The sequence below is a fragment of the Equus caballus genome, unplaced genomic scaffold, assembly GCF_041296265.1.
Source record: "Equus caballus isolate H_3958 breed thoroughbred unplaced genomic scaffold, TB-T2T haplotype1-0000016, whole genome shotgun sequence".
NCBI lineage: Eukaryota > Metazoa > Chordata > Mammalia > Perissodactyla > Equidae > Equus > Equus caballus.
The window spans coordinates 9,576,938-9,603,350 of NW_027222391.1; the positions used below are offsets into that span (position 1 = coordinate 9,576,938).

Here is a 26,413-nt window from a genome sequence, read left to right on the forward strand (position 1 = left end):
ACAGGGTGAACCACACTGCAATTATCCTGTCCTCGGCAGGAGGGGGACTTGGGCATGTCGTTCAGTAGCCAGGGAGAGGACTGGCACTTCTCCCTTCTCCACATAAACTGAGCTGCTCACTCTGGGAGATTTCTAAATTTGAGGAGGAATGTGAGTTTCTGGATCCGGTTTCCATGAGTGCTGCGAGCGAAAGACTCACACCTCCACTCCCAGGATTAGAAAGAAGCAACAATTTAATATAATACTCAAACGGAGCATTTACCATTGACAACAAAATATGGCCCCGCCAAATAGGGAAATAGGTGCTGGGCAAAAGGGGGGAGGGAGAAGAGGGGTTGGTGCCTCCCCTCGTGGCCAACAGGGGACCCCCAGAAACGGATCACAAAGTTCTCCTCATCAGAATCAGGGGAGGTGGCCATGTGCACCCTGAGTGTCAATGCTGTGTCCCCGCTGTAGCTCAGCTGGTCTCAGGAGGGTCATCGACCACCACCACTGGGCCCTTGGTTGGGGGTCTGGTGTCTGGAGAAAGAGAGGCGTTTCCTGAGTGGCCTGCCTTGGAACCACAGTGCACACCCCATCCCGGCCCCCACTGCGCTCTCTGCTCCAGCCATTTGCTCAGTGCTCAGTAAGCCAACAGCACCCCATCTGTCCCTGACACAGGGGCTGATATTTAGCGTCACCCATTTCACAGAGGAGGAAACCAATCCCAGGAACGTGAGTGCAACCGCCCAGGACAGGACTGCTCAGCAGTGGAGCTGGAACCCAGGGCCAGCTGTCTGCCTCCCCAGGCCCACACTCAGTCTGAATGTTTCCTGAGCCCGTGGATTCAGCCACTGCTGGTCTAGACACTCACTCTGCCCTGAGCGGTTCTTCTTGTGTTTGAAGAAGAGTTGAATCTTTCTGACCCAGTGGTATCGGGGCTCCAGCTGGCAAGACAGGCTGTAGCTACAGGACAGAGCAGAGCTGGGAGCTCTCAGGAGCCACACATCACATGTGCATCCTGGAGCCTGCCAGCAGCTGGAGTCGAAGGGCCCCAGGGGTCGCCATGCAACCAGATCTGAGGCTGACCAGTGAGCCATGGACATGGGCTCTGGAGCTGGTCAGCAGAGAGAGTCTGCCCTGCCCTCCCCCAACTCCTGACCCGACTCACCTCTCCTCCTCGCTCAGGGGCTCCACGGCCTGGAACCAGGCCCCAAAGTGCTTGTCGGGCTGCACAGTGTACAGATTTGCAGCCTCCTGGAGCAGCTCGATCTCGTCCATCAGTTTGAATTGCTAGGACAGAGCAAGCACAGGATGCCTACAGGGCCTGAGTGGGGGACCCTGCAGGGCTCGTGGAGGGGGTGAGGAATGGGGCAAGGGGCCAGTCTGGGGCCTTTGCCCACTTGGGAACCCTCCCTCCCTGCGATTCCAGTCAGGACTTGCCTGCTCTCACACTTGGCTCAAAATAGCTCCTCCAGGAAGGAGTCTTTGATGCCAGCCCTTCCCCCACCGACCAATGCCATAGGATCCCTAGCTCTGTATATCGAACTGTGCAAATAAATGTTCCACCCTGGGGATTGGGCCAGAGGGGGTCCTGCCCACTGCTGGGGGGTCTCTGATTTCCAACCCCCACCCTCCCCACCGGGAGGCCACAGCTGCTTACTTCATTCCATTTCCGACAGTTGAGCACATTGCCCTGGAAAGCAGACAGCCGCAGTCCATCAGAAACAGCCCCCTTGGCCAGCACTAGCCCCCGTCCACACCTCTTGCAATGCTGCACTACTGCCAGTGGGCAGGCCCATCCAGAGCCCAGACTTGGACCTGGGCCAGTCTCTGGGCTCCAGAGCAGGGGGCACAGAGCAACTGAGGCAAGAGACCTTGTAACCCAACCCTCTCTGATGACACGTGGGGAGACTCAGGCCTCAGGCAGGAAGGGACAGCTCAGCCTCTGATGTGCTTCCTGACTGGGAGGGGCCCGACTTCTCTTCCCTCACTGGCAGGGCCAGAGGGAGAGGCTGAGTCCAGCTCAGACACCACCTCCTGCGGCCACACAGTCAGGCAGCTCTGAGCCTCAGAAGCCCAGGGAACCTGGACGGTGGCTTATGCAGAGCCTGCATCACCCACTGGGGAGATGGGCCTGACACCCCAACTCCCACACGAGGCTGGAGGCCCTGCTGAGAGGACCTTTTCCAAATGCAGAGAGCTCAGGGCTCAGGACAGGACTCTCTCCTCCCCACCCTCAGGAGCCTGAGCCCCTGGACCCACCTCCAGGCTCACTCACCTCCACGTAATCCTCCATTGTACCGTCCAGCAGCTCCAGGGAACCGAAGAACGTCACCAGGGAGGGGACGACACCCTGTGCCGCCATCAGGATGGGCATGGTGATGAGCTCCCGCTCTCAGGTGCCCCCATGAACTTTCCCCTGAAACCCTTCAGCCCAGCCTCCTGCCCACCCCACGCCCCCACACAGAGCAGCCTAGGATCTTCGGGACACCGCAATACACAAAATTCCCTCCCCCGCTCCCCTCCAGGAACACCAAACTCCATCAGTCAAGTCACAGGGATGGCTGTTGGCGCCTCCCAGGGGCAGTGGCCCCTGCCCTTCCCCACCCCAAATCTGCCCTGCTGCCAGCCCTTCCAGGCCTCCTCCTGCTCACTGCCACTGCAGGCCCGTTATGCTTGGCAGCCACAGCAGATTTGCCTGAGGTGGAAGGCCCCTCTTCTGAGGGAGGCCTCCAGCTGGGAGGAGGCGCCCCCTCTCCTCTGACTCCTGGGCCCCTCCCCCACAGTCACCCTCACCTGCTGCCACTGCCTCTCCTGGGCTCCCTGGCGTGCCCTCTCTGCAGTCTTTAACACGGAGGTCGCCTCCTGTTGGGGCCGAAGACAGGGTCAGTGTGCCCATACTCCCCTCCACATGTCCCCCCAAGGCCCCTGATCTCAGACCCTGGCCATCGGCTCCAGTCCCCTCCTGCCTCTGCTGCTCCAAACTGCAGGGTGCTCTGATTCTAGACCAGTCCCAGCTCCAGGAATCAGTCCTGTGTGACCTTGGGCCTGCCCAGGCCTCCCTGGCCCTCTTTCCTCAGCTGAAAAGTGTGAGGAGAATGTCACCTGCTTCCAGGAGTCTCCTGAGGACTCAGAGTCATCTGCGTGTCATCACTGCTCTCCCCTCACCTCTCGAGGAGGAGCCGGCACAAATCTCCTCCCGTTCCTGTCCTCCCTTGGATGGTAGCACCCCGCTGGGAGGCCTGCACCGCTGATCTTTTCCCTCCACTTCCCAGAGGAGGAGACGGAGGCCCCCAGAGGGGCAGTGACTGGCTTAAGGACCCACTGGGAGAGGCTGCTCCCCATGCCAGCTACAGGCCCTGTCCCCGCTACCTTCACCCCACCCCTGGCTCCAAATCTGACAAAGGCCCCGGCCTCTGGACTCCAGGGGTGCGTCCAGACCCCAGCTGAACAGACAGGGAGGGGGAGGGCAGGGAGTCTTGGGGGACCTGGCCGAGTGGCCCCGGCCTGCCCCACCCTCACAGGGCTCTCTGACCCCCAGCCTGGGCTGAGCCTTGCCATAGCCTCACCTCCTAGGATCCCCTCAGGATGTTCCCCTCCCCTCTCCTTCTGGCCTCCTTCGAGATCTCCAGCCTCCAGGTTACCTGCACTAGCAGCTCCCTGCTCATGCATTTCTATCTCCTGACCCACTTCTTCCAGGTTCCAGAACTCTCCCTGCGGGGTGGGGAAAGAAAAGAAAGAAAGAAAAGAAAGAAAGAAAGAAAGGAAGAAAGGAAGAAAGGAAGAAAGGAAGAAAGGAAGAAAGGAAGAAAGAAAGAAAGAAAGAAAGAAAGAAAGAAAGAAAGAAAGAAAGAAAGAAAGAAAGAAAGAAAGAAAGAAAGAAAGAAAGAAAGAAAGAAAGAAAGAAAGAAAGAAAGAAGAAAAACTGTGGGATGCTTGAAGGCAAGTCCCATTTGTTTGAGAACCCAGCAGATCCAAACTGCCTGGGGCCTGGATGAGGGATTTCGCTGGGGTGCTCTGAGCTCTAAGGTCCCCATGGGACTGTGGAGGGGCCTCTCCTCTTGTCCCTTGGGGCCTCCATTCCCAGATGTCCCAAACAGATCTCCTTGGAACAGTGTTGGTTTCAGCTGCATAGAGGCTTCTGTTGCTGCAAAGGAAACACCTGACAATCTCCACCTGGGCTCAAGCCAGGATCTGGTCTGGAAGGAAATGAATCCCTGGGATGGAACTGCTGGCCTAAGGGCCCTGAGAGACTCAGAGACCCAGCACCCAGGTCAGTCCCTGCGCCCGGTGTTCGCTGTCTCCCAGGTGTTCTCAGCTGACTTTGGGGGACATGCCGGCCCAAATGAGGTTGCCTGGGCCACCTCACCCTCATGGTGCTTGGCTGGAGAGCAGTCTACCCACTACCCACCTGGAAACTTGTCCCCAGGTGTCTTGGAGACAAGCAGTGGCAGGGCTCTGCAGGGCAGAAAGGATTGTGTGGCGGGAACAGAAGTTCCCGAGTCCTCGGCACTCCTGGGGAAGCGGAGAGATGGAGCCGTGAGGGTGAGCTGAAGCTCTGCTGCCTCTGGTTTCTGTCACCTCACGGACTTCTCCTGTCCTGGAGGACACACATGCCCAGGGAAGCCAGGGAGGGCACACCTGCCACCCGATGAGTAACACTGCCAGGCACAAGGATTTGTAGCTCAACACAAGAGAGGAAGTGAGTTTGTCCCCACTGGGACCTCAAGTCAAGGTCAACGTGGCCCTGGCATGAGGGTCAAGGGACAGTCCAGGGACTAAGACCCCAGACTTCAATCCTGAGAGCTGAGAAACAAGAGGCAATTCCCATGCATCCAGACAGGGCGTGCCAAGGCTTACCTCAGCCACCCTGATCCACAGCTCAACCACCCTGGCCCTGTCCTGTGCTGTCATGCTAGCATCCCCAAGGCAGGTGACGAGGATGCAATTGGCCATGGTGTTGTCGTGCATCACAGTGTCACGGACGGTGGGTGCCAGGGACTCGCGTTTCCTGTTGTCACACTCAGACCAGATGGAGCCGAGGCAGTGGGCGGGCACCAACGTCTTGAACAGCTCCTGCAGAAGATGCGGAGTGTCACCCGGTCCTGCCACACCCCAGCTCAGCGTCCACAGTCCCCCATAGGCCCAGGCAGGGTGAGATCAGAACTGGAGCTCAGGAAGCAGAGCATCTGGCCTGAGGCTTATGGGAGTCCCTGGGTTTTGTCTGTGTCCACTGAATGCACCCAGTCCAGTATGACCCCGAACTCAGGACTGTGGGGAAGGGAGGGGACATTTGCTCCCAGCCCCGTCTCACTTCCTCCAAGCTCCAGAAGGCAGCCCACACATGCCCACCAGAAGGGCCATCATCCACCCATCCCAGTGCCCCTCGAGTCCCACTCCCCATTCCCATGCACATTCCCCCAGAGGCAGGGACAACCCCCAGCTTTGTTTGACTGTCTCCACTGGACTCAATACACATCACCTTCCTGATAAGTGCTGAGGCTGTCCGGGACACCTGCGCAGATGGGGGATCCACCCAAGGACCTGGCAGCACTTCAGTGAGTGCCCATCCCCCACCAAAGGGCCAGACTCTGCCCACCTTCCACTCTCTCCCACCTCATTCATCGGCACAGCCACCCTATACAGCAGGTGCTGAGTGTCTGTCTCTACTGTCCCGTGTTCGCTAGGGGACAGCGAAGGCTTGGGGAGAAAGAAATCTGCCCAGGTCACAGTGTTGATAAGGAAGGAAGCAGGGATTTGGACCCAGATCATCGGAATCCTGAGCAGGGAATGGCAGGTGTGGGGTGGCTCATGGCACCGGGAAGGCAGGGGCCACCCGCCCCGCGAGCTCCTCTGCTCACCGCAGCCATCCTCGTCATCTGCTCTGCCACCAGCTGGGGAGGGAAGTCCAAGATGTTCGGCTTCTCCTCCCTCAGCTGGTCCTCGGTGGTCATGGCCCAGGGGCAGCTGGGCTCTGGGGCTGCCTTTACTGGTGGCCCTTGCTCTGGTCCTGGAGTGGCCGACTCAGGGGCTGCTGGCTCCAGCTCTACCACACGTGGTGAGACTGGAGGTGCAGCTGGCTCCAGCCCGGGGGCTGGCACTGGCTCTGGCTCTGGAAGTGGCAGGAGCTTTGGAGCTGGCTCTGGAGCAGGATAAAGAGAAAGTTTCACGCACACACCTGACAGTTTCTGTGCCTTTCCAAAGACAGAAAGGACTCCACTGCCTCTAAGGGAACGCTAGCCCGTGAACCTCAACACAGACAGTCTTCCCAGACTCCAGTCCCCTCACCTTTCCGTTCGGCCTCAATGGCCTTGAGATGCTCCAGGTGGCCTGGCAGAAGGTAGGCATGGCCCTCCACGTGGGAGCCACCAAAGCTGACGTGCAGAGTGGCCAGCTGCAGGGTCCAAGAGGGAAACCGCAGGGGCTCCCTGCAATCCTGCCCTTGGCCCAGCCAGGTTCCCAGCAGGAAATAGATAGCACTGCGGGGAGGCTGATGGGCCAGAGAGTCAGTGGCCTGGCCTTTCCTTAAACACCAGCCTCCCAAGGCACTCTTGTTAGCATCTGCGCCCCTGTGCCAGACCCTCCCCCTCCAGAGGAGGGCCCCATCCCAGCCCTGAGCCCTGGCTGCCTGACCTGGCTGTGGCAGGCCTGCTCATCCAGCAGGCTGAACACAGAGTCTGTGAGAGTCTCTTGTTCCCACCGACACTCTCCTCCCCAAGGGTCTGGACACAGCCCACTCAAGCCCTCCATGTATGTGGGCCACTGGAATGAAGACTCCAGCAGATTTGGGAGCAGCTTGCTCACACACCTCCTACTATGGACCTGGCGGTGGTGCTCACATGGTGTGGATGTGGAGAAAGGGAGGCAGGAGGAGCTGGGACTCTGCTGGGAGTGGGTCTCTAGGGGACAACGCAACCCAGCCTCCCTTCCAATTCTCAAGGGGCCTGGGACCCATGCACAGCTCTCTTTGAGTCCAGTCCTGCTGGAGTGGAAGCCACCAGAACTGAGCCCTCCCATGGGAATCACAAGATGGGTGAGATGCAGGGTTCTCCCAGGCCTGACATGGCCATAGCCTCCATCCTCGCCCCGCACCCTTTTTGCTAGAGACAGGAGGCCCTTCTTCTCGTCCCAAAGACCACTCACTTTGGGAGGTGGTCGTGTCCTCCAGCATCCCGCACGCAATGGGCCAAGCTGCCTCCATGTGTCCCAAAGGGGATGAAGTCATCACCCGGGATGGCGGGTAGATGGGACCTGTGAATGATGTCAAGTGTGACTGTCTGACTCTCAAAATAGAGGGGAGGACCAGGGAGGCTGTCTGCTTCATTCACTGAGTGACCCTTAGTGTGTCCAGAAGTCCTGCTCAGAGTAGGTCCTTCATAGACATTGTTGAATGACCTCCAACCAGAACCATCCCAGGTGTCTGAGTGGGCCTGTGGCCCCTCTGTGACCCTAGAGATCCCTAAGTGGCTACACCAAGGACAAGCACCAGGACCAGCTGGATGGCATCTCAAACTCTTTGACAGGGTGCTCTCCAGGTGCTTTTCCAAACTCAAAAAGCCACAAGCCAGTGAAGGGAGAGGTGAAGTGAAGACTACTTTCCATGGGGGACAGAGAAATAATCACCACCAGCAACCACAGCATGGCCCACCACCCTCTCTGCAGAGCCGGGCACCAGGGAAGCACCTGGATGGCTGATCCCATTCATCCCTGGGAGAAGCCTAGCAAGTTCATCCTCTCTCACCCCACATTTCAGAGGAGCCAACTCAGGCTCAGAGAGATGTGGTGACATTCCCAAGGCAAGACACACAGCTGGCAGTGGGCAGAGTCACCACTGTGCTGAGGAGGAGGCAGGCAGTCACCTGGGAAACAGCTGGTCCAGGACCTGGTGGGAAGTGCTGGAGCCTGAGTAGCTGTAGAGGGAGGTGATGACACTGCAGAGGACTCTGCTGGGGAAGGCTGGCAGCACAGACTCTGAGAGCCTCTGCATCATGCCTGCCTGGAGGGCACGCATCCTGCAGGCCTCAGTTACAGACAGAGTGGACTCATCTTCACTCTGGGTGGGATGAGGAGGACACAGGGTCAGGGCCACCACTGTGAACCACCAGCATTATCGAGGTCTGCAGCTGACCCAGGAACTCCTAGCCCCTCCCAGACATGTGCGACAGGAGACACAGGAGCTCCCACACTCAGCAAGGTTCTGGGCTCTCACAGTACAATCTGACTTTGGGCGTGCGAAGGATTCCACATTGATCTCCCTCGAGGCCATTTGCTCACTGAGGGACAACAGACCTCCCTCTGTGAAGAGCACCAGCCCAGTGAGTCCTCAACAGACACCCCCTCTCTAGAGAGGAGAACAGAGGCTTAGGTGCGCCAGGTGGCTTCTCTAGGTCCTGTGGGTCAGAACTGAGAGCTGCCCAAAGTGAGGGCTGAGGGCCAGCCCCTCTAACTGCCTGAGGCTTCATTGGGCCCCAACCTGGAGGGAAATGTTATGTGGCCACCCCACCCCGCCCCAGTCTGGAAACAGTGTACAAGGCAGTGACACACTCTGACAATCCCTTTGACTTCCAAAACACGCTGATGGTTATTTCTCTTACATTAAAGGGAGTTTGGAGACCCTCGTTATCGAGGTTGCATGTTCCAAAAAAGGCAAAATTCAAAGATACTCAGGGCCTAGTGGGAAGTGACAACGTTTTCTCTAATCTTCCTAGGAAAATGCAACGAGTGCCCTCCTATCCTCCTATGCAGCTGGTGGGGAGGAGCAGAAGTCCAGATTCCTTTGGGACTGTGGGACACTCAGGGGGGACAGCCCTGTTAGGCTCCCAGGAGATGGGCAGTTTGAGGCTGGATTCTGGGCCTACCCTGGTCATCTCAGGGGCCTGGGTGGGAAGACCCCTCTGTGCCCACTCTCACCTCAGAGCAGCCCTGGTTATTGATGATGGTGCGGTGCAGTTGGCCGCTGTCCAGGGAGATGGAGTACCCGAAGCCATTTGCCAGCTCTTTGACCGCCTCCTGCGTGCAGCTCTGCAAAGACAGTGCCCGAGAGCCGGGCCGGGATGTCTCAGGCACCTGCCTCGACTTGGCCACAGGAGGAAACCCCAGCAGGGATCAGGTACCCGGCAGTGTCTGTGTAGAACTCCAGCCAGGGAGGGAATGAGATGACACCCGGATGGCTCGGGACTAACCTATGGGTAGAGGAGCTTGGTCCCCAGCACCCACTCTCCCATCCTGCTAGCCAACACCTAGGCTGGGAACACGACGCACTGCCAGGCTTCCAACACCCAGCAAAGGGCTCCTGCCTAGGATGAGTGCCCCCTCAGCCCCGCCGTCCCTCACTCCACTCCCCCGGGACACACAAGGAGGCTCAGAGGGGTGTGGGGTTGGGATCCCATTGTGGTCTAAGGCGGTTGGCCTGCCCTGTGTTACCTGAGGGATCCTCCTGCCAAATGGCCAGGGGTGGTGCAGGTGAGGGCCAAGCCAATGTGTGTAGCAACTGAAAAGTCTCTGTTTCTTGGCTTTCCTGAAGCCACAGGCTCGACAAGTCAGGAGACAACAGCAGAGCATCCTGCTCTCTTCAGTGTCTCTACTCAAGTGAGCTCAATAGGAGGCTATGTCTAGAATGCGGGCGCCTGGAGACCAGTGTGCTAAGTTCTGTTAGGGTCTGTCACCAAGGAAGTGAGGTCACTTCCTCAAGCTTCCATTACCCGGGCCTCTTCTTTCAATCACACCAACCCAAAACCCCTCTGGGATCTTGGCTACTCACCCTCCTTGCCCATGTCATCACCAGAACTGTACACAAATAGCCAGCACAGAGCCTCACACAGGACCTTGAGATGGAACCAGGTTTCCAGCTTGAGGAAGCTGAGTTCAGCTGAGTTCATGCCTCTCTTTCCCTAGAAGCTCTGTGTCCTGGAAACACCATTGTGCCTCGCAAGGCCTCCTCAATCCTTCAACCTGCACGATAGGGACGAGGCCAGAAATAGCTCCCTCAGGATGTCCTCAGCTGCAGAAGAGACAGTAGTGACAACACCTGGTGTCTGGTTTCACTTGTGTCTGATGCACACACTTAGAGATGAAAGAATGACAAGAAGGGGTGGGCTATCGTGTGGAGCACCCCTCAAAACAGGCCTGTGTCACAGCTCTTGGGCCTTGAGCAAGTCTCTGCCCCTCTGGGCCTCATTTACACATCTGCAGCTTTAACGGGTTGAAATTAGAGGAAATTCAGAGATTGCCAGTCACTGGCATGAATGATTCCACGGTCTCCTGTTTCCCTTAGAGTCAGAACCAAGTGCCTCATGTTGGCCTATGTGGAGGGCAGCCTCCACCACGGCTCCCGGTGCTCACTGTCTCCTGCTGTGCACATCCTTGTGGAACTGAACAGTCATTAGGAAGTGACTTCTGAATAGAATGCAGCCAAGGTGTTGGGATGGTACACAACCCAGGGTTAAGAACAAAAAGCCTGGCCCTTCCTTCTTACTCATTGTCTTTAGCCCCCTCCCTCTTTCCCTCCTCCTGTTTCCATCTCTCTCTCTCTCTCTGCCTCTTATATCTCTGGAACTGGGGGAGCAAGTGCACATGTGTTCAATTTCCCTATGTAGAGGCTCCATAGGAGAGAATGGAGGAAATGATCGGCCAACAGACAGGCAGGAACTCAGGCTTTCCGTCCAAACAAACCCTGTCAACATGCATGTGAGTGAACTTGGGAGCACATGCTCCCCGAGTCGAGCCGCAATAGAGATGCAGCCCAAGCTTCACAGAGACCTTGAGGCAGAGGCACCCAGCTAAGCCGTGCCCCATTCCTGGCACACACACTTTGTGAGAGCTTAAGGATTTGTACTTTCTAGGGGCACGGTCTTAGAGCAACGTCGTCAGAGAGTGACAGGAAAAAGCAGTCTGCCAGTCCTGCCACCCGTCCCTGCCGTACCCCCATCTCCCCTCCTCTCTCTTCTCAGGATCCTTCCAGCCACACCGCCAGCTTTCTGACCTTCTCTGCTCAGACTCCTTTCTTCCTGTGAGTCTCTGCACCAGCAGTGGCTTCTCCCTGACACTCAAACTGTTCCCAGACACAGGCAGGCATGCCTCACATCTGTCACTCTGCTCACAGCAAATGTTACTCCTCTGAGGCCTTTCAGGGCCTCCCAGGCACAGTCTCCAACGTCACAGATCTCACATCTGCACGGTCATCTCATGATTTTCTCCTTCTTGGTCTCTTTTGGATAAAGTGAGTCCATGAAGCAGGGCATTCTGCTTGGCAGACGCAGAGGCAGCTTCTTCCGGTGCCCTCAGGAACATGACTGTCTCCTCTGGGTTGAATGTTTCCCCTCACAAGTCCATTCTGAATGGAAACTGTCATTTCACCTCTTTCCTGGGTCTTGTTTCTTCTAAGAACACAGGGAGCCATCCCTTCTCCCTGGAATGCGGCACCAGCCCCTACACCCACAGCCAGAAAATTAGCGCCCAGCTTCAAACACCACCAATCCTGAAGTCAGTTCCTGCTGAGGCCTCCCATCCATTCTGTAATTCCATGGTAAAGGCTGAGGTCACCTTTCCCCTGAGACTCAGCTCCCAGCCTTCCGTTGGCTTCTTAGAGGAACAGTGGGATTTCCCAGAAGCACTCCCAGCCTGGGCAAGAAAGGCTTTGAAATGTTCTCTATGTATTTTCCAGGACATGGGACATGAGGAGAAGTCATTTTGGTGTGTATGTGCAACAGTTTTGATGCAAAAAGTATCTTTTTCAGACAGAGATCAAAGAATGGGGCTACTGGGTGTAACAAGAAAATGGATATGCTGAGCCATCGTCTTCATGGTGTGAAGTCTTAGAGAGCAAAGAACATGCTTAAGAGCAGAGCATATGAAGACAATATCTTATGTTCAAATTCCAGCTCAATCCCTTCCTAGATATGGTAGCGGGCAAGTTACTCACCTCATCAGTGCCTCAGTTTCCTCATCTGGTGTCGGCAAGAATGATAAGTGTACCTAATTTGTAAGGACATGGAGAGTATTAAAGGAGTTAATGTTTGAAAACTGCTTGCAACACCTAGCACCTTACAAGCACTGTACCTATCCATTATAAATGAAATGGAAACATTCTTCTGATGCTATCTTTTTACTCCAGAAGGGAGACTAGTGCCTGGATGGATGTAGACAGAACTCCCTGAGACAGGATGAATCGAAGAATGAACAACACTGTTGAAGGCATTTCCAATGGCACATCTGCCTCCTTATGGACATTCTCTAGCAGAATCACACCCAAGCATCCCTCCTCTCTCCTGCATCATATTCTGGGATTCTATCCAGAAATCACGGGGGCTTCTTGCACCCCGGCACCCACACCCACTACAGGTTCTCTTCTCTCTAGCAGCAAACCTTAGGCCTTGTCCTGTTGGCTGCAGCCCACAGGCTCTGCACTCTGATCCTTTTCTTCACTTGAGGGAGAAGTGCCATCCCCAGAACTGGGCACACACAGTGTGAGCCTTGGAGTGAATGTCTCCCTGGCCGGTTGTAGGTGGAAGAGCACCGTGACAGAATGGGACTTAGGGAGAGTCTTCCAGGTGTGCTCAGAAGGGGCCCAGCCAGGGCATTGGTCAGCAAGGTCTGGTCTGGTTGGTGGACCTTGGTGGCAAATGAGTGGCAGGGGCAGCATGTTTTAGAGGTCCTGGCAGGAGACAATTCATAGGATGGTCATTAAGTCAGAATCAGCCTAATAAGCTCCAACTTAATCCACTGTCATCTGTTCCCTGACTGGCTGACTAATCCAGGAGTGATTTAGAAGAGTGATATTCGTGTTCTATCATCTTTTCATTGGTTGGCTACAGCTGTTATTCTTTACATAACTTGTATATGTCTACAAAGGAAAGGAAAGGTTAGTTTTGTTACAACCCTTCTAGCAAAATTCTCCCTAACATATTGAATCACTAACAGAATCCACCGCTGGGAACCTCATATAAGATGCTGACATTTACTCTCTGGTTTCATATCTTCCTGTTTGGTAAATTCTCTTGACTTCTGGCTTCTTTCCTGAGGTTCGTCCACTCAGGACAATGTAGGAGTGCAATCTCTTGCTACTTCAGAAGTAGTGGGGCAACTCTATGATGATGTTGCTTTTGTTTTGTGACTGTGTGTGTGTGTGTGTGTGTGTGTGTGTGTGTGATGAGACTGTTTTCTGCATCTTGCCGCGTGGGTTGGATTGACTCCTTTCCTTGGAAAAATTGTCCCTTACCACTTTCTCTGGGCTTTATTTTCATGGCTTGAACAGTGCTGTGCAACAGTAGAATTGACACTCTATCTTATGGAATTTAAACTTCTTTTAGTAGCCACATTTCAGAAAGTAAAAATAAACATGTGAAACTAATTTTAATAGTATATTTAAACCCATTACAACCAACATATTATCATCTGGCCAGGCAATCTATATAAAAATTATGATAGAGATAGTTGAATTTTTTATGATTGGGATCTAAAAATCCATTTACAGCACAGTCTTCATTTGCAAATTGAAATTTTCTACATATTCAGTTTCTGTGTCCCCCAAATCAGAACCTGGGCTGACTTGTTAGAGAGGAAATAAAGCAGAACAGGCATAAGTAACGATCACTGTCAATCCAGCTCAGCATGAACACTCACCACTGACAAAAAGGCTGTCCCTGAGCAGGGAGTAGAGGCCCCTCGGGGTGACACGGTGAGTCAGCTGGTTAAGCTCCCAGGAATGCTGCTGTCACCTGGTGTCTCTGTCATACTCTCCATTGTGAGCCATGGGGTCAGGGTGGTAGGTGCAGACAGCTTCCACGCTGGTGGCTGCCCCATCGTCCGCAGGCCTGGGGAGAGAGGAATGCGGGGACTCTAGAGAGATGTCCTGAATCCTCTGATAATGGGGGCCAGAGGGAGGGAGGAGCAAATTGGCAGTCAGTGGGAAGAGTGAAAACTGGGGTGGTCTCTGAAAGCGTTTGTGACTCTCAATGCTCAGAAAAGGGACTTCCCTGAGGGAGATCACTCTGCAACCCAAGGACAAAGGGCCTAGGCTGCTCTTCTTGAACAAGGATCCAAGCAGGGGAGGAGGCAGGAGGAGGAGGAGCTGGAGAGACAGCAGGTGGGGAGCGGCTGGCTGGTACTCATCCTACCAGGAGCTGTGGGCACCAGGGTCTCATCCAGTGTTGCAGGACTCTCTCAGTGGAGTTAAATGTCGCTGAGCCCTTGCTCACGTCTGTTGAATATTGGAGGTTGGAGATGCTGAACTTCAGTGTGAGGGCCTTCAGCTCGTGCACCATAGCTTGCAAGAAGAGATGGGGAGAGATGGCCATCACTGACAGCTGGCCTGAGACCAGATCAGAGTCCTGAATTCATTATCATCTGTTGCTTTTGCTCCCAGTGGAACCACCACCCACCTCTGTGCTCATCCAAGTTGAAGCCAGTATATCACTCATGTCTTCCTTCCTCCCCTGCCAGTAACACCCACTGCACTTGAGGATTGCTCCTCAAAACACACCCTATTTCCCTATATAATGCCTACTCCTTCTTAAAGACCCCACCTGGGCAAAACTTCCTCCACAAAGCTCTTCCCACCCAAATAATGCCAGTGCTTCTCCTCAAAACATCCCACCTTCGATTAGAATGTTCTGTGAATTTCATAAGACCAGGGGCTCTCTGAGAGCTGCATCAGATTCGATTATTGGTATAATCTTTGTGATAGGCATGATTGCCCGAAAACCAGAATTGCACACCTCGGCTTTCCAGCTCCCAAGTGATAATTTGGCAGTGTAGGTGTGGGGCTGCAGAGCTACTCTGGGGAAGGAAGAGGGGTCCCCTAGGTCTGTGGTGGCTTCTGGTTGCTCAAGCGATGAGGAAGTAGGCAGGAACTTGCTTCCTGGCTCAGGAGCTGTGGAAAGGGCTCTTGTTAGGGTGGGATAGAGCCCTCATACAGTGGGTGAAGCCCCACAGGCTCATCTGCACTCAGTAGTGGCTGTCCCAGGACAACCACTCACAGGTGAGCCATAAATGTGAGTGACAGGAGGAGGGATTGTGTGAGTAGAGGTAAGAGCAAGCTTATGAAGGAGATGAACCCAAAAGAGTGAGTGTGGTTGAAGAGAGAGACGGAACAAAGAGAGAGGTAGAGGCACAGACAGAGGGGATACCTGGATGGACAGAGGATGAGTGGACAAATGGAGGGTCAAAAGGAAAGCAGGAAGAATACACACAAGGAAGAGAAGTTGGAGAGATGGGAGGAAAGAGGATGGAAGGAGAGAAGAAGGAAAAACAGGCAAACAGGCAGGAGGACAGTTGGACAGATTGATATCTGGACAGATGCTTGGATGGATAGATGGAAGGAAGGAAGGAATAGAGGGAGGGAGTGTGGAAGGAAGGATAGAAGGAAAAAAGGAAGGAAGGAGGGAGCCTGAGAGGAGGGAGAACTGGGAAAATCACCTGCTCAAGTTCACAGGGTGTTTTAAAGGGAGGTTAAGGCTGAGAATACAGGACCCCTAACTCCCAGGCTTGTGTCCACCTGTCCCAATGCTGCCTGTTATTACTCGTAGAGATGAGCATGTGGACGTAAAAGAAACCTTGAGCCCTACCCTCACAATACACAAAACTCAATTCCTGGACACTTTGACCTAAAGGAGAAAGGTAAAATAATGAAACTTCTAGAAGACAACATAAGAAAACATCTTCAGGATGACAGGGTAGCAAAAACTTCTTAAAGAAGACACACAAATGCACACATACACACACTCTCCATAAAAGAAAAGATTGGTAAACTTGGATTCATTAAAATTTAGACTTTCAGTTCATCATGAGACATATTACAAGAGGGAATTGGCAAATCACAGGATGCGAAGAGATTGTTCCAATTCGAATATTCAACAAAGGATTCTCATGCAGAATACAGAAAATCTTCAGCATCACAGTAAGAAAGGAGCCAAACAAACCAATTGCTTAAAACTGGTCAAAAGACTTCAACAGGCACTCCACAACACAGAGTGTCCCAGCGGCCAACAAGCACATGCAAATGTGCTAAAATCAGCAGGGACAAGGGAAATGACAATTCAACCACACTGAGATCTTCTATACAACCAGAGAATGGTTAAAAACAGTTTTGAAATGCTGAGCTGAGGGCAGCAAGTGGAGGGGAGGCTGCAGAGCAACTGGAAGGCTCACACACTGCAGGTAGGAGTAGGAATTCATGCAGCCACTTGGGAAAGCTTTTTGGCAGGATCTATCTGTTAATGCTGGAGACACACATACAACATGACCAGCAATTCTACTCTTAGATGTGTCCTCAACTGAAATCTAAACATTTCAACCAAGAGGAAGGAGCAAGAATGATTAGAGCATCATTCTCCTTATTCCTCCAAAGTAGAAAGTACTCAAATATCCATCTACAGTAGAATGGATAAATCAATTCCACTATCTAGTTCATGGTGGTTTTAAAAATTGGCCACAAATTCTTTGAGACACATCCCATGAATATGTGAGGTTCAGCTTCCCTCCCCTTGAATCTAGGCAGGCGTGAACCTGCTTCAATCAACAGAGTAGAAGTGTTGCTCTGTGGAAGTGGTGTGATGTGACTTCCAAGGACATGCCACTCTCAGGAAGCTTGCTCAGTGAAGCCAGCCAACAAGCTGTGAAGAGCTAAGGCCTCATGGAGAATCTCCTCATGGAGAATCTGCAACCAGGGCACAGCCACCTTCATTGCAACTGCTATGCTGGCGATCAGGTGATAAGACTTCGTTCCTAAACAGAAGATGAACCATATGCACTGAAGAAAATAGACCACCAACACAAGCCCTGACGCACACCATGTCCATTTATACTTGGTATCTCAAGACCAGGGGCCAAGATGAGGAGGCAGGAGTTCATCCCCAAATTCTTGAGATTTTATCCAATACCAGACAGACTGTGCTCACCAAGCATTTCCTAAACCTCCTCCCTTCCTCAAAGGAATCTCTGCATCTGGATACCGACATTAAGTTTCCTCTGGTCATATATGATCACCAGCCCCAGTACACCCTTTGTATCAGCAATAGGTGAACACTATCTGAACAGGTCACCTGGGTCCCAAAAGTGGAAAAGAAGTAGAGCAACTTTCAAGTAGAAGTTTCCATCTCCATTGAAATTGTATTTTAGATATACCATTGGAAAAATAAAACTGCCACTTTTCAAAACAGGAAATGTAGGTGGCCTTGTGAACGATCCCAGAGGATTTTGGTCTTCAAGACATCCCAGCCAAGGTACCATCCATGTGAGTGAAAGAGCCTCTAAATGATTCTAGACCCCAACCATCAGAGAGCACGGCAATTTCTCCCTACCAAATTCCTAACCCACAGAATCCGACTAATACAATGGTTGTTGTTTCACTCCACTAAGTTTGGATAGGCATGTTACGCAGCTATCAATAACCAAAACTAATGCATTATGCAATAATAATCAGATCTAAAGAGCTTTATAAAAACCAACCAATTACCTGTAACAACATGAATGAATCTCAGACAGGATGTTTAATAAAAGGAGCCTGGTAGAAAGGAGTACATAGAGTATAATTCCATCTACCTGAGCTCAAAAACTGGCAAAACTAAGCTACAGCGATAGAAGTCAGAGTAGTGGTTACCTTGGGTGGGAGCAAATTCTGCAAAGGGTCACGATAGAGGCCTCTGGAGAGCCAGAATAGCGAATGTCTTGATTTGGGGGGTTGTTATGATAGTGTGTTTAGATTGTTAAAAAAAAAAATCATTGAGGTAGATACTCAAGACTCGTGTACTTTTCCCACTAAGTATGCTATAATTTAAAATGATATTTTGTCAGTAAAACGTGGCTCACCCAATAGATGTGAGAGTGTGAAGGACAATAAAAGATGACTCCAAGTTTTCAGGCATGATAGACTAGGTAGTGCCATTAACTGAAGAGTTGAACCATGGAGCAAATTAAAACAGGAGCAGAGGCAGGGACCATGTCCTGCTCATTATGTATTCAGGTGTCTACCATAATCCTGAATACACAGTCAGTCCAGCTTCCAGGATACTCCTCTCCTTTTCACCATAAACTATGGCTCACCCCTTCTTGGTGTCTTCTATTGCCTCCTTTTTCCCAGCTGCTTTTTTTTTTAAAGTTTTTATTTAGTTTATGATAGTTTACAATCTTGTGAAATTTCAGTTGGACATTATTGTTTGTCAGTCATGTTGTAGGTGCACCCCTTTACCCTTTGTACCCCCAAGCCCCCTTTCCCCTGGTAGCCACTAATCTGTTCTCTTTGTCCACGTTTAAATTCCTCATATGAGTGGAGTCATACAGAGATTGTCCTTCTCTATCTGGCTTATTTCACTTAACATAATTCCCTCAAGATCCATCCACGCTGTTTTGAATGGAACAACTTTATCCTTCCTTAAGGCTGAGTAGTACTCCACTATATATATACACATACATACATACATACATACACACACACACACACACACATATATATATACACACACATAGAGTGTATACATACATATATATACACCATTTCTTCTTTATCCAATCATCAGTTGATGGGCACTTAGGTTACTTCCACGTCTTGGCTATTGTAAATAATGCTGCAATGAACATAGGGGTGCATGGGACTTTTGGAATTGCTGACTTCAAGCTCTTTGGATAGATACCCAGTAGTGGGATGGCTGGGTCATATTGTATTTCTATTTTTAATTTTTTGAGGAATCTCCATACTGTTTTCCATAGTGGCTGCACCAGTTTGCATTCCCTCCAGCAGTGTAGGAGGGGTCCTTTTTCTCCGCAACCTCTCCAACATTTGGTACTTTTTGTTTTGGTTATTTTTGCCATTCTAATAGGTGTAACGTGATATCTTAGTGCAGTTTTGATTTGCATTTCCCTGATGATCAGTGATGATGAACATCTTTTCATGGTGCCTATTGGCCATCGGTATATCTCCTTGGAGAAATGTCTGTTCATGTCTCCAGTCCATTTTTTGATTGGGTATTTTTGTTGTTGTTAAGTTGTGTGAGTTCTTTATATATTATGGAGATTAATCATTTGTTGGATATATGACTTGCAAATATTTTTTTCCCAATTAGTGGCTGGTTTTTTTGTTTCAATCCTGTTTTCTCTTGCCTTGAAGAAGCTCTTTAGTCTGATGAAGTCCCATTTCTTTATTCTTTCTATAGTTTCCCTTGTCGAGAAGACATGGTGTCCGAAAAGATCCTTTTAATACTGACGTCAAAGAGTGTACTGCCTACATTTTGTTCTAGAAGTCTTATGGCTTCAGGTCTTACCTTTGGGTCTTTGATCCATTTACAGTTTATTTTTGTGAATGATGAAAAAGAATGGTCAATTTTTATTCTTTTACATGTGACTTGCCATTTTACCCAACACCATTTGTTGAAAAGACTTTCTTTTCTCCATTGTATGCCCTCAGATCCTGTGTCAAAGATTAGCTGTCCATAAATGTGTGGTTTTATTTCTGGGCTTTCAATGCTGTTCCATTAATCTGTGCACCTGTTTTTCTACCAGTACCATGCCGGTTTGATTCCTGTAGCTTTGTAGCATGTTTTGAAGTCAGGGATTGTGATGTCTCCCGTTTTGTTCTTTTTTCTCAGGATTGCTTTAGCAACTTGGGGTCTTTTGTTGCCTCATGTGTATTTTAGGATTCTTCATCCTATTTCCGTAAAGAATGTCATTGAGATTCTGATTGGGATGGTGTTGAATCTGTAGATTGCTTTAGGTAGAATAGACATTTTAACTATGTTTATTCTTCCAATCCATGTACATGGAATGTCTTTCCACCTCCTTATGTCGTCATCCAATTCTCTCAGAAAGGTCTTGTAATTTTCATTGTATAGGTCTTTCACTTCCTTGGTTAAATTCACTCTGAGCTATTTTATTCTTTTTGCAGCAATTGTGGATGGTATTGTGTTCTTGAGTTCCTTTTCTATTAATTGATTATTAGAATATAGAAATGCTATTGATTTATGCAAATTGATTTTATACGCAGCAACTTTGCTGTAGTTGTTCATTACTTCTAAGAGTTTTCCAATGGGTTCTTTGGGGTTTTCTATATATAAGATCATGTCGTCTGCAAACAGCGAGACTTTCACTTCTTCCCTCCCTATTTGGATTCCTTTTATTCCATTTTCTTGCCTGATTGCTCTGGCCAGGACCTCCAGTACTATGATAAATAAGAGTGGTGATAGAGGGCATCCTTGTCACATTCCTGATTTTAGGGGCTGGTGTTCAGTTTTTGCCCATTGAGTATGATGTTGGCTGTAGGTTTATCATAGATGGCCTTCATTATGTCGAGGTCATTCCCTTCTATGCCCATTTTGTTCAGAGTTTTTATCATAAGTGGCTGTTGGATCTTGTCAAATGCTTTCTCTGCATCTATTGAGATGATCATGTGGTTTTTATTCCTCAGTTTGTTGATGTGGTGTATGACGTTGATTGCTTTGCAGATGTTGAACCGTCCCTGGTATGAATCCCACCTGCTCATGATGTATGATCCTTTTGATGAATTGCTAAATTCTGCTTGCCAAAATTTTGTTGAGAATTTTTGCATCTTTGTTCATCAGCGATATTGGCCTGTAGTTCTCTTTTTTCGTGATGTCCTTGTCTGGCTTTGGTTTCAGTGTGAGGTTGGCCTTGTAGAATGCGTAAGGAAGTGTTCCATCCTCCCTAACTCTTTGAAATAGCTTGAAAAGGATAAGTATTAAATCCTCTCTTAAAGTTTGGTAGAATTCCCCAGGAAAGCCATCTGGTCCTGGGGTTTTATTCTTTGGGATGATTTTGATTGCTGTTTCAATCTCTTTCCTAGTGATTGGTGTGTTCAAATTGTCTGCTTCTTCTTGACTGAGCTTTGGGATATTGTAGGAGTCCAAGAATTTATCCATTTTCTCTAGGTTATCCATTTTGTTGGCATATACTTTTTTGTAGTATTCTCTTATAATCCATTGTACTTCTGCGGAGTCTGTTGTTATTTCTCCTCTTTCATTTCTAATTTTGTTTATTGGAGCTTTCTCCCTTTTTTTCTTTGTAAGTCTGGCTATGGGTTTGCCAATTTTATTTATCTTCTCAAAGAACAAGCTCTTTGTTTCATTGATCCTTTCTACTGCCTTTTTCATTTCAATAGCATTTATTTCTGCTCTGATTTTTATTATTTCTGTCCTGCTGACTTTGGGCTTTGTTGGTTCTTCTTTCTCTAATTCAGTTAGGTGTAGTTTAAGATTTCTTATTTGGGATTTTTCTTGTTTGTTAAGATGTGCCTGTATGGTGATGAATTTTCCTCTTAATACAGCTTTTGGTGTATCCCATGTGAGCTGGTATGGCATGTTATCATTTTCATTTGTTTCCAGGTATTTTTTTAATTTCTTCTTTAATTTCTTCAATGATCCATTGCTTGTTCAGTAGCGTATTGTTTAGTCTCCACATTCTTGTGCCTTTCTCAGCTTTTTTCTTGTAATTAATTTCTAGCCTTATAGCATTATTATTGGGGAAGTTGCTTCTTAGTATTTCAATTTTTTAAAATTTATACAGGCTTGCCTTGTTTCACAGCATATAGTCTATCCTTCAAAATGTTCTGTGTGCACTTGAGAAGAATGTATATTCTGCTGTTTTTGGATGGAGTGTTCTATATAGGTCTATTAAGTCCAACTGTTTTAGCTTTTTGTTTAATTCCACCATTTCCTTGTTGATTTTCTGTCTGGATGATCTGTCCGGGGTTGTGAGTGGGGTGTTGAGGTCCCCTACTATTATTGTGTTATTTTTGATATCCTATTTTAGGTTTGTTAATAGTTGCTTTATGAACTTTGGTGCTCCTGTGTTGGGTGCATAGATATTTATAAGCGTTATTTCTTCTTGATGAAGTGTCCCTTTGATCATTATATATTGTCCCTCTGCGTCTCTCTTTTCCTGCATTATTTTGAAATCCGTTTTGCCTGATATAAGTACTGCAACACCTGCTTTCTTTTGCTTGCTATTAGCTTGAAGTATTGTCTTCCACCCCTTCACTCTGAGCCTGTGTTTGTCTTTGGGGCTGAGGTGTGTTTCCTGGAGGCAACAAATTGTTGGAGGTTATTCTTTAATCCATCTTGCCACTCTGTATCTTTTTATTGGAGAGTTCAATCCGGTTACATTGAGGGTGATTATTGATGCATGCGGGCTTAATGCTCTCATTCTCTCACTCATTATCTGGCTTTCCTGCATTACCTTTGTTTCTCGTCCTGTGTGTTTTAGCCTACCAATTGACTTCTGCAATTTCTTATGCTGGGTTTCTTAGATTTTTCCTTATTTACGTTTTGTGGCTCTGTTCTGTTTGTTTTAGTGGCTACCCTGAAATTTGTATTTAGAAGCTCATGTATAATACAGTCTATTCTCTGGTGGTCTCTTACTTACTTGGCCTAGACTGATTTAGTCCCTTTGCTCTTCCCCTCCTAAATTATTATTTTCACCTCTTATTCCAACTCGTGTTATGAATTTGTAGTTAGAGTGATAAGATCGTCTTTGCTTTGGTTGTTTCCTTACCTTTATCCTAATGCTATAGTTGAATATTTGCTATCCTATTTTGGTTCTATCTATCTGTCTCCCTACTCTGTGGTTTGTGACCCCTTTCCCCCTTTTTCTTTTTTCAGGTATGAGAGCCTTCTTGAGGATTTCTTGTAGTGGAGGACTTTTGGTTACAAATTCCCTTAACTTTGGTTTGTCTGGAAAAGATTTAATTTCTCCCTCATATCTGAAGGATATTCTTGCTGCATAGAGTATTCTTTGCTGAAGATTTTTATCTTTTAAAGCTTTGAATACATCGCTCCATTCTCTCCTAGCTTGTAAGGTTTCTGTAGAGAAATCTGCTGAAAGTCTGATAGGAGTTCCTCTGTAGGTTATTTTCTTCTGTCTTGGTGCCCTGAGTATTCTTTCTTTGTCTTTCATGTTTGCCATTTTTACTACTATATGCCGTGCACTAGGTCTCTTTACATTGGCAAATCTAGGAGATCTGAAAGCTTCCTCCACACACATTTCTCCCTCAATCCCTAGATTTGGGAAGTTCTATTCTATAATTTCATTAAGCACACTTTCTGCTCTATTTTCCTTTTCCACGTTCTCAGGAATTCCAATTATTCTTAAATTCGTTATCCTCATTGAATCTGCTATTTCTCTGATATTTTCCTGCTTCTTTTAAATCCTTAGTTCTTTCTCTGTCTGGAGCCATTCAGCCTGTCTATCTTTGAGCATGCTAATTTTCTCCTCTATGGTGTCTCCACAGGCATTCAGAGAATCCGTATACTGTTTTATCTGGTCCATTGTATTTTTCATGTCTAGCATTTCTGATTGATTCTTCTTTATAGTTTCAATATCTTTTGTGAAGTAACTCCAGAACTTGTTGACTTGTTTCTCTATTTTTCCCTCAACCTCATTGAGTTTTTTGATGATAGCTACTCTGAACTCATTTTCACTTAGTTAATGTATTCCCAAGTCCTCAGGACTTAATCCTGTGTTTTTGTTGTTTTCCTTTTGGTCTGGAGCTTTTATAAATTGCTGAATGATAGAGGACTGGTTTTTTCTCATGATGGTAGTATTCGGTTGCACTTACAGCCTGTCACCACTAGACGGTGGTCGAAAGTCCTGTGTTCTGAGTTCTCCACCTTCAGGCAAGATGGCAGCGCCCAGCACGGGTTCGGGGAGGAGGGGCACTTTCTTTCATGTGCCGATCTGGCTTCCCATCTGCTCTCATTCTCTGGTCTCCCGGGGCCCAGCCTTCATGGGGTCCCCATGCACGGAAGCTTTCCCCCATCAGCGGGTTTCCACTGAACCGGCGGCGGTAGTCCTGGTTCATCCCCTGGTCATGCAGCCCCTCTCCCACTCCTTCCTTCACCCGCAGCAGAGATCCTAGTCTCTAGAGGAGGGAACAAAGTTCTCTCCTACCCTGTTCCAGGTCCTCCAAGCATGGTGCCAGCCTCTCCATCCTCCGTCATATTGTTGCTATAGTTTTCTGTTTGTCATTAGGATTATTGGTTGAAATTCAGTTTTTCCAATTCTTTGGTTGTAGTTTGGAGCGGAGAGAGAAATCTGCTGAAAGTCTGATAGGAGTTCCTTTGTAGGTTAGTTTATTCTGCCTTGCTGCACTGAGTATTCTTTCTTTCTCACTCACTTTTGCCAGTTTTACTACTATATGCCTTGCACTAGGTCTTTTTACATTGACAAATCTAGGAGATCTGAAACTTCCTCCACACACATTTCTCTCTCATTTCCTAGATTTGGGAAGTTCTCTGCTATTATTTCTTTGAGCATGCTTTCTGCTACATTCTCCTTTTCTTCGCCCTTGGGGATACCAATAATTCTTATATTGCATTTCCTCATTGAGTCGGTTATTTCTTGGAGGTTTTCCTCATTCCTTTTTAGACTTAGGTCTCTGTCTTCCTCTATCTGGAGCCCTTCAACTTATCTTCAGTTACGCTGATTTGCTCCTCTATGGCGTCCACACGGGCATTCAGGGAATCCATATTATGTTTTATTTCTTCCGTTGTATTTCTCATCTTTAGTACTTCTGAGTGATTCTTCTTTATAGTTTCAATCTCTTTTGTAAAGTAACTCCAGAACTCTTTGGCTTCTCTATATTTTCCTTTACCTAATTGGGTTTTTTCACGATAGCTATTCTGAATTCATTGTCATTTAGTTTACTTATTTCTGAGTCATCAGGACATAATTCTGGGTGCTTGTTTTCCCTCTGGTCTGGAGATTTGATGACTTGACAGATGCTGGAAGATGGACAGATGCTGGAAGATAGACAGGTCTTCCCCATTGTGATATAATTTGGTTGCAGTTACAGCCTGTCACCGCTAGATGGGGGTTGAGAGCCATGTATTCTGAGCCCTCAACCTTAAGCCAAGATGGCATGTCATAGCACAAGTTGGGGGTCGGGGGGCACCTACTCTTACATGCAGACCCAGCTTTCCCAATCAGATCTATCTGTTCTCCTTGGGTCTTGGCATAATGAGGTCACCGAACGAGAAATCTTTCACCCAGTTAGAGGGCTTCTGTCTGGGCTGCAAGGGCACTAGGGAGTCCTGAGCAATCCTGCTGATGCACAGCCCCTCCCCCAGTCCTATCCTCATGGAGCCTCCCATGGCAGCGATCCCAGACATTAGGGGAGGGAGCGAAGTTCTCTCTTACCCTGTTCCAGCTCCTCTGAGGACGGGTACAACACCACTGACCTCCCTCATTTGACTGCCCTCGGTCTCTGAGGATTCCTGTGCCATCAGGATGTTTTCCATTGGACTGTGGTTGCTCTTTTTTGTTGTATGTTGGAGGGGAGAGAGCCCTGGGCAAGCTCACTCCACCATGATGCTGACATCACTCCTTCTCCCAGCTGCCTCTTAATATTGGGATTCCTCAGGCTTCCATCCTCAGTCCTCCTTTCATGCACGCACGCATGCATGCATGTACACAAACTCCTTTCTCTTGTATTTTCAATCTCAGCTGATGGCATAATCACCTACTTGTTCTTTTAAGCTAGAAACCTTAGAGTCAACCAAAATCAGGATTGTACTTAAACCCAATCAAAAGAAATATAACAGGATAAACATAAATTCCCAGGCTTAGCCCCAAAACTAATGCATAAAAACTGGATGAATGTATAGTTAGATCTAGTGCTTTTCTTTTTTCTTTAACTCAGTGTATGATGTGGTCATCACTGTATGATGTGCCCATCAAAAGGATAGAGTTGTAATCATATACAGTATGCATAATAAGAAAGGGAATACTCTTACCTAAACTAATAGAAGAAAATTGCTCTAATATGAGACATGAGTCTTTTGCTAATCAAGCCATGCCTAGAGTAGTGCATTTCCTTCCAAATTCTACAGCTTAAAAATGAATTAAAAACAAAGAAACTACCAATGTGGTGACCTGACATGAAGTCATGTTTTGTAAGGGATGGCTGACGAACTGGAGGTGTTTCAACTCAAAAAGACTGAGAAGACTTGATGACCATCTTTGCATATTTCTAAGGATATTCCGTGGAACTGGGATTCAGCCTGTACTACGTGTCTCCAAAACACAGGATGGGTAGGAGAAATAAGAAAGTACACTTCCACTCAATGCAAGAAAGAACTTACTAAGAAACAAAAGTGTATGAAAAACAGGACAGGGTGCAGGAAAGGGATGGAAACGGCTTAGGCTAATGGAGAAAAGAGGCTGTCAGAAAATGGACTATCTCACCTACGAGATGTTTTATACAAATGTAACAGTAACCACTAAACAAAAAATCAGAGCAGAGCCACAATTCATAAATAAAAAGAAAACTGACAAAGTCACCACAGAAAACTTCCCAAGTGAAGTAGCAGTCAGACATACAAGGGAAGGGAAACAGTGAACACATAGAACAACTGGAAAACAACAGATAAAATTAAAGTATTATGCCCTAAAATATCAATAATAACTCTAAATGTAAATGGATGGAATTCTC

General features: G+C 48.6%; 1 protein-coding gene across 4 annotated transcripts; it reads right to left on the bottom strand.

Moving 5' to 3' along the window:
- Positions 1-215: 215 nt before the first annotated feature.
- On the bottom strand, positions 216-10,371 carry LOC138915057 (ral guanine nucleotide dissociation stimulator-like). 4 transcript variants are annotated; one of them, XM_070259137.1, is made up of 15 exons: positions 9,406-10,371; positions 8,893-9,003; positions 7,842-8,035; positions 7,126-7,233; positions 6,271-6,472; positions 5,844-6,124; positions 4,843-5,058; positions 4,394-4,497; positions 3,627-4,129; positions 2,779-2,847; positions 2,261-2,335; positions 1,643-1,675; positions 1,151-1,272; positions 854-945; positions 216-519 (listed from the first exon to the last, which is right to left on the bottom strand). In XM_070259137.1, the coding sequence occupies exons 9-15, from the start codon at positions 3,648-3,650 to the stop codon at positions 458-460; spliced, it is 477 nt and encodes a 158-aa protein (XP_070115238.1). In that variant the 5' UTR covers positions 3,651-4,129; positions 4,394-4,497; positions 4,843-5,058; positions 5,844-6,124; positions 6,271-6,472; positions 7,126-7,233; positions 7,842-8,035; positions 8,893-9,003; positions 9,406-10,371; the 3' UTR covers positions 216-457. The 4 variants fall into 4 exon arrangements, 2 of the variants coding, with proteins under 2 accessions (XP_070115238.1, XP_070115239.1); XR_011435947.1 differs by lacking the exons at positions 216-519; positions 854-945; positions 1,151-1,272; ... (1 more) ...; positions 2,261-2,335; positions 2,779-2,847 and having other exon boundaries at positions 3,657-3,696; positions 9,406-10,368; XM_070259138.1 differs by lacking the exons at positions 4,843-5,058; positions 5,844-6,124; positions 6,271-6,472; ... (2 more) ...; positions 8,893-9,003; positions 9,406-10,371 and having other exon boundaries at positions 3,627-3,696; positions 4,394-4,832.
- Positions 10,372-26,413: the final 16,042 nt, after the last annotated feature.